The sequence below is a fragment of the Haliotis rubra genome, unplaced genomic scaffold, assembly GCF_003918875.1.
Source record: "Haliotis rubra isolate DU_JTF1 unplaced genomic scaffold, ASM391887v1 Scf364, whole genome shotgun sequence".
Taxonomy (NCBI): domain Eukaryota; kingdom Metazoa; phylum Mollusca; class Gastropoda; order Lepetellida; family Haliotidae; genus Haliotis; species Haliotis rubra.
Genome location: NW_025767040.1, coordinates 433,014 through 450,203, shown reverse-complemented (window position 1 = coordinate 450,203; position 17,190 = coordinate 433,014). Strand labels below are relative to the sequence as shown.

General features: G+C 40.9%; 1 protein-coding gene across 4 annotated transcripts in view; it reads right to left on the bottom strand.

Annotated features, from left to right (window-relative positions):
- Window positions 1-8,488, bottom strand: part of LOC124285600 (centrin-2-like) — a 35,262-nt gene extending 26,774 nt beyond the window's left edge. The window contains exons 1-2 of one of the 4 annotated variants that reach the window (XM_046721857.1): window positions 8,072-8,488; window positions 5,926-5,928 (exon numbers count right to left, since the gene is read on the bottom strand). In XM_046721857.1, the coding sequence (XP_046577813.1) occupies window positions 5,926-5,928; window positions 8,072-8,088 (20 nt within the window). In that variant the 5' untranslated portion in view covers window positions 8,089-8,488. Of the gene's footprint in view, window positions 1-4,790; window positions 4,794-5,018; window positions 5,117-5,925; window positions 5,929-8,071 lie in introns of those variants that run through there. The other 3 variants (XM_046721862.1, XM_046721858.1, XM_046721860.1) reach the window with 3 other exon arrangements.
- Window positions 8,489-17,190: the final 8,702 nt, after the last annotated feature.

Genomic DNA, 17,190 nt, shown 5'->3' with positions numbered 1-17,190 from the left:
TTAAATGAGTTGACTGTATCTAATTCAATTCGATTACCGTAAATCGAAGCAGACAAAACGTATTGACAAAGTACACGTGGGCATGAAACGATTCGGGTATAAATGGAAAACGAGCTGCTGTTACTGACTTCAGTTAGTTCCTTTGTCTTCTGCTTATTGGCGTACAGAGCTCTGTTCCAGCTTTATGACAGCGGTCTGTCAGTAATACAGTAATTACAAACAACCCAGTGACTGATATCATGAGCATCGAACTAGGTGAGGTGAGGTGAAATTGGGTTTTACGTCGTGCTTGAGAATATTTCGCTCATATGACGACGTGCATGCGTGTGTATGTGTATGTGCGGCTGCTTGTACTAGCCCAGACTGAAGCTGTTTATTTTATAGTGCTTGCCCACTGAGATACCATGCCGCAGTGAAGCATGAATACCCCACTCAGACACATTATACTGACTCCGAGCCGACCAGTCCTTGTTGTACCCATTAATGCCGAGCGCCAGGAAGGGACCAACAAGCACCATATTTTAACGTCTTTTGGTTTGACGCGGTCGGGGATCGAACCCGCGACCTTCCGCTTTCCGGGCGGACGCTCTAACCACTACACCACGGAGGCGGTCAGCATCGAACTACACTACTGGGATACCACAAGGGAATAGGTCAACCAGCCTGACTTCAGTCGCCTTATACGAGAGGCTTGGGTTGCACAAGAGAAACTTTGGTGATAAATGACTTTATATAATTAAGAGTAGGTTTAGCTTTACGCCTCTCTTAGCAATATTCCAGCAATATCACGGCGGGAGACACCAGATATATAATTAAGAGGTGATGCACGCCTTATGTGTCAGGGAAGGGGTTTAACAGTAGATATGGTAAGAGTCACTGGATACAATAAACACATTGAATACATTTGACCCCAAGGATGGGACAAGCTGTTCATAGCACAGCTCCTAAGGCACCCTGCTTGCGAACGTCAGCCTCCAGGAAATGACAAAGATACCAAACACGGTTTAAATCTTTGAAGGGCATTTAGAAGTGGAATGCATAAGAAAAGCAATATTTTTGGATGTACACTTCTTTATCGTGAATAACACGACGTTTCGGAGTGTATGCTTGCTCCTTCATCAGGACTGACATCCATAAATCCTGCTTTTCTCAAACACGGTTTATAAATATAGTGTATTGCTTTTCGCATATCAGCTGTGAATAAGCGTGTAATTTGATCCGGTCTAAATTCAGCTGGTTGTTTATAACTAAATTCCACGTACCATGATAAATATTTAAATTATTATACGTTGTTAGTACCAATGGGTGAGTAAAATGCGTGAGTGTAGTTTTATCCGTTTTAAGCAATAATCCGGCAATATGACGTGAAAGATAGCAAAACATGTGCTGTACCGATTGTACCCATGTGGGGGAATCGGACCTTGGCGTTACGGGCGACGGCTTCAACTACTTTGTTACACCGTCCGTCTTTTAAACAATGAGTAGGGCCTGAATATATGTATCTGTTAGGAATCCGTAAAATATATCCGTAAAGTGAGGACAACATTTGTGACTCCGATTTCACCCGAGGCGCGTATTGTAACTGTTGTTGACGCTGTTAGAGGAAGGGAGATAACTCCCGAGAAGTCTTCAACAACTTCGTATTGAGGACAGAAGTGATGACTGAACATGTTTGTTGTCATGGTGTATGCCTTTTGTCCAACCATTGTGTGGATGCTGGTTTCAGAACCGTATCAATTGCCACGCGACATTCATAATTAAGTTCGAGCACACCTGAAGCGTATCGTTACACTCATGTACAGCATTGTATAACATGGTTGCTATGGAGATAACGGTAGAGCAAACGGTGTCCTCCCATAAGAACTACATCCTATAAGAACTACAGCTTAAAACACACATGTTATGGTCCAGTGCACAGATTAACTACATGCTGTCACCTGCGTCTGCTTAATGGATTTGCCCAACAGAAAACAAATAAAACATATATAACATTTTAGCTGCGGCAGTTCATGTTGGTTTTGATAGTAAATAGTTTGCCTTCACAAAATGTAAATTTGCAGTCTTCAGTTATGATTGAACAAGTTCCACATCGAGATGTTTGACATTTTGTTACACTGACCGATAAACCTTTTTACATAGTGTCACTTTTATACAAAACTGGAAGATTTGATTTTATAATGGGCATAATTGTACAGTTATTAGGATTGTAGGTACAAACAAATGGAAGAATGTCCATCTCTGTATTTGTTTCTTTTGTTTAAGTATCACTCTAGGGACTTTTACTGCTTTATGAACAGCATTTTCAACTACCTAAGAAGATATGTCTTATATATCTGTTACATATTACCTATTGTCACTAACTGTAACATCACACGCATGATGACGACATAGCTACTACCGTTATGCGTCGCCTATGATGACACTTAGTTTTCATTGTACACATGAAGAGCCGTTGATCGGCGAAATATTTTGTGCAGATAAAGTCTGGAGTTTTATATATATATGTATAGATAGTTCATCTATAGATAGGCTTATATATTTAGTGTGATAATTTAGTGTCGCTTTCATCCTCAGTGTTCAATCTGATCCATGTAGAACTAGTATAGCCCAGCTTCAATAAGTAGCCAACTGCATCGAGGTACTGGATTGCAGTCTATAACAATACTATTTTAACTTAAAAACTCATTCGTGTATATTTCGCCTTTACTCCAATATACCTTTACTCCAATATACCTTTACCTTTACTCTATTATACTAAGCTTGGCTCGTTTTTTTCTATCATATGAATACAAGAACATTCACTAACTACAACATACCCTTCTCTCTTGTCCTTTATTTTCTGGTTATTAGATTACCTTTACAACAACATAATTACTGGTCAATAGGAGTTAAAGCATGTAGTTCTTCTGGGAGAGCTGATGGGCTGTGCTCATTATATGCCATGGGGGGTGCATCTACTCAGATAATTAATCCCTAATTAATCCCTGTAGTTAATTTGGGATGTAGTTCAAATTGGATGTAGTTCTTATGGGAGTAAACCGAGCAAGCAGTGCTGATCTGGCTGGAGATGTGTGTTTTGGGTTAAAATGTAACCTTGTTAATCCGGACATTCCGACTTCCTAAAATGGAAAATGTTCACATTAGGAAGACTATAGTTTGGCATGAAATGCATGTGGACCCGTTTTTTTTGTAAATATCTCTTCATCCAATGACCCAATCGATCTCAAACTGTGCAAGTGGATGTTTTGTCAGACAACCTAATCACATTGTAAATCACCGATTTTATGCATTTGTATTAAAGAATCTGTCTATGTAACTGTCAACAAAATAAACAGCAGACCGCAGACTGCTTGCAGAGGGAGGGAGCCTATGACCTGTAACAGCGGCAGTGTTGAGTCATAAAGGTAAATGCACGTGCAGTTCATGATAGTTACCTGTGCACTGCACAGTGATAGACCGTTTGGATCATTCACATTGACTACTTCTATAAAAAAAAAAGAAATAACATTTTATTTTGAGGAGGACGGATTCTATATGAACCTGCGTGACAACGGTACAAGAATCTGAAACGTCGCACTCACGAAATAGAAGAAGTTGTTATCCATAAAGTTTGTCAATATTGTACTTCTCAACTTCTATCCTGTGACATATGGTATATTTGCGATGTAGAGTTTGAACCCTGTGTAATCCTTCGTTAAATATATGTTCCAGTCGTATCATTATCATTGTTACTGTCACCATTTGCAGATTATGATAAGTGAATGCAGAATAGACGGTTCGGTGCTCCTGGTACAATCAGACTGGTTAGGTTCATCATCGGCGCATAGCAGTCATTCCCACTCAAAGAAGAAATAATCAAGCCCGTGCTTTATTGAAAAATAACATTATACTTTGCATTGTCGTGTATTTAAATGTCGATATATCTGATTGTCTAAAATCATAACAGCATCTGTTCATGTTGGAAAATATAATTGAGCTCCTTCTCATCACAAAAAACAACTGATGTCAAACAAAAAGACCCCACATTCCTTACTTTTGTTATTTGTTTAACGCCGCACTCAGCAATATTCCAGCTATATAAGGGTGGTGGGGTCACGCCGACGACCCGAGTTCCCCACATGGGTACAATGTGTGAAGCCCATTTCTGGAATATTGCTAAAAGCAGCGTAAAACTAACCTCACTCACTCCAGCTACATAGTGGCATTCCTTCCTACTTTAGGTGTGCGAGGGCGACTTATAAATACGCATACGTACTAATACTCCGGTCAAGGGTCTGACTCCTCACAAGGAACAATGTGTGAAGCCCATTTCTGGTGTCCCCCACCGTGATATTGCTGGTATGATATTTCTAGAATATTGCTATAAGCGGCGTAAACCCGTACTCACGCACTCACTCACTCACTCACTCACGCTCCGTTCACTGACAGTGGTAACAGGTGAAGTCCGTTATCTAAACCGAGAATGTCAAGTATATCGATTCGTTGACTACAATGTGGATAATGTGTGTCATTTAACACCCTCATTCTGGTTTAGAGTTACATTGTCAACACACTCGTACAATGTTCAAATATAGGTCCTGTCATAAAATGTCATCGCATGCTAATTTATATGCATGTGAGGTAGGGATGTATTATCATGACAAGAGTTTTTATGATCGAATCTACGCATTAACGTCCTTCAAGCCTAAAGGAAACCAACAAGCGTCAACACAATGGACTGCTGCAAGTTTACAGATTACATACATGCAGCTACAAACGTAAACACCTCACTCACTCACGGCCACATGGACTTTCTAACATGCATCTAGGCATAACGCAGCTACAACATAACATATATCAGCATTTGGCTAGCTTGAGCGATTGTGGCCAGAAATAAGACATATGCGAAAACACAGACAATCCACAGGCATCGGCAGACACAAATTTAATTGCATCATTTAAGACATTGGTCATTCATTTGATAATACGACCTTATTTAGACGTATTTGGGAGATTGAGATGAAGTTTATAGTACTTACTGAAACAAGCGGACTGCGACTGTAGACGCTCACTGAAGTATTGGCAATACACGCAGGACGCCGTGCTAGCGTTACCTATATTGTACAAGCGCCGCATTGTACAGCTGTTCGGCTGCCGCCAGAGGGAATAATTGATACTGCTAATACAACCATTGTAGTACAGTGTGCAGCTGGAACCAGAGGATGCTGAAGCCGTAGTCATTACGACGATGTATAGTGCGTGGGTATTGATTTGGTTGCCTTTAGGGCCTTGGTGAAAACAGTCCTGTTTGTGATGATCGGAACTTATGGGATTGTGAGACGAGGGATGGAGTTATGGAGAGATAAAACAGATGAATAGATATTGCTGCCATGTGCGTATATGTAGTAGTTTTTATTTTATTTTCTGTATTTTATTTTATTTATATATATTTTATGTTTTAATGGGGTTTTGTCCTGTACAACGCATATACATCATTACTTACATCATGCATACCTCATGTATTATCTCTAAAAATATAGAAAATATATTTGTACCGGTCGTATCATTATCATTATTACGATCATCATTTGCAGATTATGATGAGTGAGTGCAGAAAAGACGGTTCAGTGCTCCTGGTACAATCAGACTGGTTAGATTAATCGCCAGCTCATGGCAGTCGTTCTCTTTACACGCAGCCCAGACACTCAGTGTGACTTGGAACTGAAGTTATTATTATAGCCATTTCTGGCATGCTCATACGATTAATCCCACTGGGCTGTGTGAATAAAATACTAGTGAGAGATGTAAAAGCCTGAAGAAACCGTAAAGATCTTTCAATTTCCGTCATCCCTCGCCACAACGCGGTTTTCGGGATCGATGGATGACCGTCTGCGTCATAACACTGGCGCGTTATACATTAAGTGGAATGTGGGCCAAGTAATATACTTTCTAGTGCGTAGTATATGTATTGTGCCGTGTCAAAACTACCTCGTATCGTCGGAGGTGAAGAAACAAAAGACTTTATGGATGGAAATAGGAAACTTGCAATTAAACAAAACATTTTCACCATTTCCTGTTATGCTATGCATTGTTTTATCTGTTCAGGGACTCTATCCACAAAGCGTTCTGATAAAGCAAATAGGTCAGACGATTCGTAAGCCACGTTTAAGTATCGAGTCCATAACGCTGGAGAAACAAATAAAGTAACGCAGGAAAATTTAAGTGTTCGTTTAATATTTTCCAGTTTTCATCACCAGGTTTGAATAGCGCTGTGGGGGGAAATCTGGGAATAAATAAAGGAACGCTGCCATGAAGTGGTGTTCCCTTATTTGTTTCCCTCAGTATAGAATACCATGTGCAATAGCAATCTAGAAATGAATCATTTAAACAGATTCAAAGGCATTCCTTCCAAGAATTTCGGTTTAATGATCGGTAGAATATTGTATGCTTTACCGCGTTTTTTAAAAATAATCTTATCATATGTACATATGTTAATTAATACACATAAGCATAGCAGGATACATTTGAGGTTTGGTGCTATATGACTAATCACCGTAGGACTTCCTTTGTACGCGCCCTTTCCATCGCGAAACGAAAATGTTGACATTTAATGGTCAAAAACAACAAATATGACTTTCAGCGAATAAAAGTATGGAGGTTATGTAACGTAGCCATTCTCTCAGAACTGCGTTTGAATAAATACCAGATTACAGAATGCTGTTCTGTAAGCTAATTAACGCCGCATGCATTCTCGCAGTTACGTACATGACACAGGACCAATCGTTATAAAGTGATTTGCTGTGGGGCTAAGTGCAACATTAGTTTGAACCATAAAGCCCCTCGTATTTTTTATTCCATCATTATGTAAAACAGAAAGATGATCATGGCAGTTCCATAGTTATCCGTGACCCACATCTTAAGTGTGGGTTTCCAGTTCCATCCAGTTGTGTGGTCCACTGCTCTGGCCATGCCGTTACTGTCCACTGTTTTGTGTCTCTTCCCTTGTCCATTATTCCATGTGTTTCCTTGGTCCGTTGTGGTTCACTCCATCCATTCCTTCCTTTCGTCTGTGTCCAAGTTGGTCATTCCTTCCACTCCTCCACTCCTTTATTTAATCCACTCCCTCCACTCCACCACTCCACTCCACCCTTCCTCCTCCACCATCCACTCCATCATCCACCACTCCTTGTCTCTCCTTGTCCACCTCCACATCCACTCCACTATCTACTCACTTCCACCACTCCATGTCCACTCCTTCTGTCCTCATCCTCACCTTCCACTCTACTCCTCCCATCCACTCCTTGTCCTACTCCACTCCTTCCATCCTCACCACCATCCACTCCTTGTCCTTCCACTCACCTCCACTCCCCACTCCTCCTGTCCACTCACTCCTTACTCACTCCATCCTACTCACTCACCCATCCGCTCCCTTATCTACTCACTCACCCATCCGCTCCCTTATCTAATCAGTCACCCATCCGCTCCCCTAACTACTCACTCACCCATCCACTCGCCTACTCACTCACCCATCCACTCGCCTACTCACTCACCCTTCCTCTCTATCACCTACTCACACATTCACACCATAGCCACTTCACTCACTCACTCACCATCTCATCTATTCTCTCACTCCTCACGCACACACACACATTCACCGAAGTGCACGAGTATTTTTGTATTTGATCTTTAACTCATCTGATCAACCCAAAACCAAACGCGTCGTTACAAGGTACAACCACCATCTGTCCAGCTTCGCTGATGTAACTCAACACGCATAAGAGAACACTGTACAACAGGTATATCACACGAACAGACTATATCAGCGATGTTTAGAGACTCACTGTTCAAGCTGCTTGCACTCATGAATATATTATCAATAATGACCACAATGTCCATTGTCGAACAGCGAGATAACTGAGATATCCCTGACTTATATATATCTTGATAAGATTACTAACTATTCGTAGTTGGGGCGTTAATACGTATAATTCCGGTCCTAACCAAGTATCAAATAGATATCGGTTACTAAGATGTACATAAACATATCTTACCTACCGTTAAAATGTGTCAGAGTTGTAAACACCACACTTACCCCATCTTTCCCCCCATGGCCTACCGTCAAATTCCTTCCAGTCCTCGTTATAACGCGGTTCCCTGTCAGCTGTTGTTGATCGAGATTGCGAATCAATGTACACTTAGTAAGTCACAATTGTTCGGCTTGCATGTCACGTCGCTCACTTTAAAGTAAGTTATTCAATCCGCAAACATATCCAACACATCCAGGTGTTGTTGTCAGAACCAGTCTCCCTCTCAGATGTTCAGGATTCGTTACAATGCATCACTCCGTCCAGTCCATCACATCAAAGGTCCTGCACCAAATTCTTGTGTTAACTGTTGCAGTCAACAAGTCAACAAGTCAACAAGACGTCGGGTGAAGTCAAGTCCTGGGTGTACAATACGCTCACAGTGTTTGTCTTGCTAAGAACGTGACCTGGCGTGCACTGTCACCCAGCTATGCTCGACTGGTTATCCAGAGGTTAATATTATATGATCGTCCTCCTGGGAGAACGCTGGGGATTGCCTCTGTTCATCATACAGTTAAGGGAATATCTTCGTGGTATATTCGAAAGATGGCCCATGGAATGTAAAGTCATTGCTTTCGCGTTTTGGAGAAATAACTGCACATGGCATGAGCCTCTCAAATGCCTTTTATAAATATTGTAACACTGTGCAGCTGAACACGTGACCGCTTAATATGCACTTTGAACATACCATACACAGTAGAATGAAAAGGCTATTTATAATTTATATTCAAAGGCATGTTGAATTTGAAAATCAAACACAGTGATATCATTTGTTGACACTGGTTTGAACGTATAGAAAATAATCATATGATCTAGAGTGAATATTTTAGGAGTCAAGCCTTTATACGCAAACCAACAACTCGTATGGATAAAGTCGAAGCCGCGTGGGTGTACAAAAACAACAACACACACATACAGAGAGAGAGAGAGACATACATTCAGACATCCAAACAGGAAAACGAAGTTCAGACCTCTGGGTGTAGATACTAACACCGTTATGAAGCCAGTGATATCACTGCTATCATCACTTGCTTGATAATGGTGTTAGTATCTACACCGAAACGTCGGATTCATGGCGATAAGGAAGTTGACTATCCATAGAGCGTGGTTTTCCTTCATATTTACAACTGAAATGCATCTCAAAGAAACAGACATACATACATGAACACTGCACATACACACAGGTAGGTATGGCTTGTAACTCATTGATTTTCAGTGCGATAATAGCAGATAATCGTACATACGTATGTACGTACGTGTGTGCATACATACATACATACATACATACATACATACATACATACATACATACATACATACATACATACATACACATACATACATACATACATACATACATACATACATACATACATACATACATACATACATATGTATTTAAACATTTAATATTACAAAGAAAGCTGTTTGAAAGAGTGAATGAGTGAGTATGGTTTTACGCCGCTTTTAGCAATGTTCCAGCACTATCACGGCATTCAACGTGAATCCTTCAATCACAAGGCTACCCCTACGCCCTTCCTTGACAGAGAAGACAGTTGAGGTCATTGAGAAATATTGACAAGTGTATTCTCAGAGGCTGGTTTTATGAAATGAATAATAGATACTGAATAAGTTCACACAATGAATGAAGATCGTTGAAACCAACGTTTAGAAACGATTATCTTACAGTCATCCCTGTTATTTTAAGTAGAGGGTGTCACCAACATTCCATATGGACGAGGTATTTTCAAAGCTGTTTGATTTACCAATAAACTGTTGCTGTTATGACAGCAGATACAAAGCTAAAAGTTAGACTCTAAGCTGTAATCTTAATTGTTCTACAGCGCATAGGTAACACTAAATTTGTTACTCTTATGAAAATGGATTCACTTTTGATACCATCCCTCTGACGCTCGAGAATCTCTTAATAAGCACAATTTACCAGTCGGCGTGACATTTCTATGTCAAATAGATGACTGCAAATGATCATCCTATTGTCTATGCTTTTAACCCTTTGAAGGTCAGGATATACATGATATGCTTGACCCTTTAACGGCCAGGACCCCGATTCACAAAGCTATCGTAAGTCTATGTTACAGTACAGGAGGTACGACAGTCGTCGTAGCTTTGTGAAACGGGGCCCAGGATTATGTGCTTGCCCTCTCAACATATGATACATTCTTTGTAAACAAGGAAAAAGATTAAAAGGTAATGGACATATGTCATCGATTTATCTCGCTTTGTCCTTCTGTTTCAATGGTGCTGTGCTAGATAACATTGTGTGTGTGTGTGTGTGTGTGTGTTTACTGTTCATCGCACTCCATCTCAACACGGATATAACACGGACATTATGTACTAGGTAGAAAACCCGTGAAGATCCGGGTTAGAACTGATCTTCAGTAATCCATGCGTGTTGTAAGAGGCGACTAACGGTTTTGATTGATTGACTGAGAATAGCTTTGCGCCGCACTTAGCAATATTACAGCTATTTGGCGCCGGTCTGTAGTAATCGAATCTGGACCAGACAATCCAGTGATCAACAGCACGAGCATCGATCTACGCAATTGGGATACGATGATATGTGTCAACCAAGTCAGCAAGCCTGGCCACCCGATCCCGTTAGTCGCCTCTTACGACAAGCATGGGTTAGTGAAGATCAATTCTAACCCGAATCTTCACGGTTAGGCGACTAAAGGGATCGGGTGGTCAGGCTCGGCGACCTGGTTGATACATGTCATCTTATCCCAATAGAATACAATACATTTGACCACTTACTGAAAGGCATTGTATAGTCAAAGCTTTGTGTGTGATATATTTGTTACCTGGCTTCTGCTGCTCGGCATTGAGGGGATGAAGCAAGCAGAGTTTGGCTTGGAGTGTACATCGACGTCTGAGTGGAATATACTATTGAGTGCAAACATAAAAACACAAACAATGTATAAATACGGGCTAATAGAAACAGTGATTCACAATTATGCAAGTATAAGTGAAGGAATCTTAAACATTGGCGTTAAACCTCATTTCACATACCTGTATCTGCAGTGAAGCGTATCAGAGCCACATCAACAGAGATGAGACATTATGATACACGACGGGGTGAATTCCTGTATAGTGCGTTAGATTTCACTTGGTGGAGATGTTATAGCTGAACACCAACTAAACATCCATGGATCCATACGGGACAAACATAATACGTCTCCCGATACCGCCGCTCACGTCACAAATATAACATGACTCCAAATACCATCACTCACTTCTCAAATATAACATGACTCCCCATACCATCACTAAACGCACAAATAAAGCACGTTACGTCATACCACCACTCACAATACAATACGTCTCCCTATACCACCGTTCAGCTCACAAATACAACACGTCTCCCTATACCACCGTTCAGCTCACAAATATAACACGTCACCCTATACCACCGTTCACCTGACAAATATACACGTCTCCCTATACCACCGGTACCGTTCACCTCACAAATATAACACGTCGCCCTATACCACCGGTACCGTTCACCTCACAAATATAACACGTCGCCCTATACCACCGTTCACCTGACAAATATAACACGTCTCCCTATACCACCGTTCAGCTCACAAATATAACACGTCTCCTTATTGTTACGGTTTAGAAATTACTGAGATAAAAGTCTTGTGAGTTCCGTTTCGGCAAGCAAAATAGAACACAGACAAGTCTATAATATTCAATAATATATCGAATATACAATACACAAAGTTACAATGAATGAGAGTACAGATTTCCAATGCAATACAATTTAGTCAAAAATCTGAAATATTGGGTCTCAACTATAAAATATTAACTCACCAAAGTCTTGATATTCCCAGTGTAAACAGATGCACTGAATGAAGATTGTTGACAGCTGTTGACAGATCAATGTAGGAGAGGCCTGATGAACGGTTGGTCCTGGTCTTTAGCAGACAGATGAGCGTAAATCCAAAGTAGTAGTGGTCCCCCGTACATCTCAGCAATCATCCCTTTAATTATATACCTATTATACAGTTCTAGCAGTAGCCACGCCTCACTACGACCATTTAGATCACACTGCGACCTTATAGAAATCACTGGAATTTCACTGGTTTTCACCGCTATTTTACCTTGTACGCTGAGTTGAATCGGATAATTGACACCTGGTGTTTCATATTTATGATCAAGGAAAAGGTTCTATAGCCTGATTCTATAAAGAAAATGGTGATGTCTTTTCACCAGCTTAAACAGTTAAACATGTTTCAACATGTTAGGCATGATACAAATAAAAATATCCACTCTTTGAACATTTGGAACATTGATTTGATATTTAAGAATGCTATGGTAGTTATGTACGAAAAATAGCTGTGCCGTTGATCCACGTATAACGTCACGTCAACAAAACAACCACAGTCAATTGGTGCATATACAGAATCGATACTAAAACTGCTACATGAACAGCTCGGAAAGTTCCTGGTTTGAAGCCAGTTAGTGGCAGTACTGTAAAGTGGGCAAAAGATCCAGGTCCAGCGACACGCCACGTTCTACATCACAGCCAGTCACGCTGAGCTTAGTGTACACGTCATCTGTATTGCAGGAGACAGGCCTAGGCCAGTATACTGTTTGTTGATGGGTTCAGATGTCATCTAGTGCAAGGTTCTAGAGTAGTTATGGAGAATGTTTCAGCAACGTGTGCGTCACTCAACGTTGTGAGTTTGGTGGTGGAAGTATATGGTATGCGGTGGCATCACTTAAAGGAGATCGTAACTCATCATTGTTATTGTCAGATTGGATGCCGTGCGGTACCACGATGCCACCGACGAGGTCATGTTCTACCTTTTTGTGTAAATTCAGGGATGTAACTGCACGTTGCAGTAGGATAACGCCCACCCTCATGTTGTATGTATTGTAATAGATTTTGTCATCACCGGCTGTTTCTCCTGATCGCGTTTGAAGACGTCTTGGATCAGATGGAGCGACGCAATCCACAGGACCAGAATCAGCCGGTAATAAATTTTCATTTTCTTTGGGGAACATAAGTAACAACATCCCCAGGCTGTTTTCATTCATCTGATGTCTTCAATGTACATAGTGTATCAGCGCCAATGGTTGCTACACACAATACTAACATTGATAAAGGTATTGTTACCCCCTCCTTTATGTCTGATCTTCTGTCTGGCTCACGTAGTGTAACGTCACGCCTAACGTTGGTTGGTTCCAGTTCTTCAGGCAGCTTCGTACACGGTTACCATGAGACCAAAGAAAACCTTCACCCGTCACTCCGAAGATCCGGGTTCGATGCCCCAGATGAGTACAATGTGTGAAGCCCATTTCTAGTTTCCCCCACCGTGATGTTATGAAATATTGCTAAAAGCAACATAAAACCAAACTCACTCACTCAGAATAGCTCCACTAAGATAAAACTGCTAAAAGCTGGACCTACTCGTCTAGCCCGTCAAGTAGGTCGTTGTGTCTGGCGTGCTGATGTTGGCCACGCACTAATGGGAATGAATAGTATCCCTTTGTAAGTGAAATCGTATCGCTTTGAACAGCATTAAAATAGAATGTAGTTAATTTGTTATCATAACCAGTGAGGTGAGTGAGTGAGTTTACTTTTACGCCGCTGTTAGCAATATTCCAGCAATATCACGGCAGGGGACACCCCCACACACTGTACCCAGGTGGGGAATCGAACCCGGGTCTTCGGTTTGAACCAGTGAGGTAAGGTGAAATGGGGTTTAACGTCGCACTTAAGAATATTTCGCTCATATGACATGTGTATGTGTGGCTGCTTGTACTAGCCCAGATTATAGAGCTAGCTCACTGAGATACCATGCCACAGTTAAGCATGAATACCCCACTCAGACACATTATACTAACTCCGATCCTCAAAGGGGGTTGAAGTAGCGTAAAGTATTGTCCTCCTGAGAGGGTACGTAAGTCCCAAAAACTTACAAAGTAAATTTTCACGTACCAAGTTTTTAAACGTAGTATTTGTGTTCTTTTAAATTTCGGCTAAATTGTCCTACAATCGCCAGCGGCTGAAGGGATGGTGTAAATCCAGCTAGGGTCCATGCAGGTAGCAAAAGTAACGTAAGTCCCCATGGTTCCTAGTATGGTGATCTACCTTCAGATGCTTGCGATAAATAGCCCATTTTCACATTGTATTGTCTTAAAATAGTTTTCTACTTTTAAAGATATTATCTAGCTAGTTTTAAATCATTTTGTGATAATCTAGTACTTTTACTGTCCTTCGTTGACAGGGTTTTATATATTATATGTATGTATTCTGCATTAAGAACTAGTTTTAGTCACGATATGGCTCAAACATTGCCGATGTGATTTTAAATCTTAACTCACTGACTCACTAACTCCGAGACGACCAGTCCTTGTACCCATTAATGCCGAGCGACGGACAGGGACCAACAGGTACCATATTTTAACGTCTTTTGATATAAGGCCGCCGGGGATCGAACCCGCGAACTTCCGGAGGCGGCCTATCACAACCAGTGGACTCCGCTATCCTGTCAATCCTGATGCCATGTTGTTGGGTTACGGCTGTGAGTGTTTTGCATGGGTTTATGAGATCGTAATCGCGTGGGGTGATATTTCTGGTCCATATTCAGCTTATGATACAGACCAACGTCATAAATCTGAAATATCGATGGGTGCAACGCTGTGCGAAGTTAAACATTAACACAACCAAATGGATTTGGGTAATCTCGAAATTATTCTTTTATATACGCTTCAATCACACGTGTTTCCAGGATCCACCCATTTGTCATACGATGGCCAAAGATCGACGCAGAGACATAGTATAAACGACACACGTGCACATATTGCATATTGATTTGACTCTTCGAGGTAAATACAAGGGATATAGATCATGTTGGCATTTCGTTTACACTAGAATCCCCTTTACGTAACCTCCAAGAAGACCTCGTCTCCGTCTCGATGCTTGTTACCAACAGCATTGACATTGATCTACGCAATTTGGGTACAATGACATGTATTGCATAGATCCATGCTCATGTTGTTGATCACCGGATTGTCTTGGTCCAGACCTCCGCCATATTGCTGGAATATTGCTGATAATGTCGAACAATAGAAGAATCATTGGAGGCGTCAGCGTATTGTGTAAATGTTGCGTAACCTTCCTGTATAAAATCCTCAAAAATTGCACTCACCACATTTGTTACCACAGCACACACTTCAACAGAATAATAACACTGTTATATCGACGGCACGGAAGGGATATCTGTCTTGACCATGTAAATCTCTCAATTTGAACTTAGATTCAACATCATGGAAAGGGTTCCCGAGAAATAGCTCAAACATTAAAACAATTTTCCGTTTAAGAAAATTGTCGTTTCTGAAAGATTTTAAGCTGTTTTAAATACCTATGACAGTAATGATGATGGTGATTTGTAAAAAAACCAAACATATTCTATCTTAATTATAACCAGCAGCTAAACTTTAATTCCAAATATATATACTAGGCACAAGAAATAAGGGAACCCCAAGTGGAATGTATAGTTGAAACAATGCTACATAAAAGTTGCAAGCTGATTGCATTCGAACCAAAATCGGAAATCACTTACGGCTGACACGACAGTCAGCACCATGTTACCTTTACATGAAACACGTGCATCATGCACCACAAGTGCATTCTAGCCTATAAAGCTGACAGTAAGCGTTCCCCAATATCTCTTGTGAAAATGCCACCTCGACAGTACCTGAAAAAAACACCCCCAGGCAAAGCAACATCCTGAGAGCTATAGCTCTGAGGAATCGATTTGTCACAGCCCCGGATTTGAAGATGGAATTCTTCAGTGTCACAGGAACACGGATTTCGAACTCTATTGTACGAAACAGGCTCTGTAGCAGAGGTCTTAAGTCAAGACGTCCATTCAAAGGCGTGACGATGACAGCTAACCGCAGACGTCTTCGTTTTCAGTGGGCTCTGCAATGTTAGAAGAGGGGGAAACCGGCAATGGCGACATGTTATGTTTAGTGATGAATCCTGACTCTGGGTTCCGCATGTAATTTATCTTTTGCCTACTGTTATACGGATATTTGGTTGGTTGTAAAGTGACCGCTGTCGTTTACACCCATAATGATTTATTTTGGTTTGTTAGCCGCTGGATATCTCACTCGGGTTTCTAGGTTAGTTTCCAATGGTAATCACAATTTTATCGCTTTGTATTTGGATACCACTCCTCCTTGACATATATAATCGCTTTGTGGCGGCTGTCCTCCTTGACATATATAATCAAGCCTCGGCTGGCAATACCGTGACAATTTGACTCGGTCGAGTCTTACTGATGTCTTATAAGGTAGGGGGAATATTACTTTGGGAGTGAACGATTGCTATGTTGATTGGAGGTATGAATACTGTCTGCCATCCATCCATTTATCTCACTTCCCCACACTGAAAAATCAAACCACTGCAATGTTGACGGGAGGCATGAATACTGTATACATCCAAACATATTTCTCCTCACTTCACAACACTGGAAAATCAAACCATCACTATGTTGATGGGAGGCATGAATACTATATACAATCTATACATCTTTGTCACTTCGCCACACGAACAGATCAAACCATTGCTATGTTTATGGGGGCATGAATACTGTATACTGAAATTCCTGTTATCATCATATCCAGACCATCGGGAAAATACTCCATCTTCTGACTGAATGTTCTACAGGAAGCATGAATACTGTATGCAATCCATCCTTATTTCTCACTTCACCACTCTACAAAATCAAACCATTGCTTGTTGATGGGAGGTATAAATATTGTATACAATCCACACATCTATCTGACTTCGCAACACTGACAAGTCAAAGCCATTGCTATGTTGATGGCAGGAACGAATACTGTATACTGTCCATACATCTATCTTACTTCGCCACACGAACAGATCAAACCATATATTGCCTTGTTGATGGGAGGTATGAATACAGTATGCCATCCATACATCTATCTTACTTCGCTACACGAACAGATCGAACCATTAACTTCCACTTCACACAATATTAATACTATGCTGTAACTCATCCGGACTTTCAGCAATTGAGACCATGTCATCAGCATACATCAGTACAAAAATCTCAAAAAATCAAAA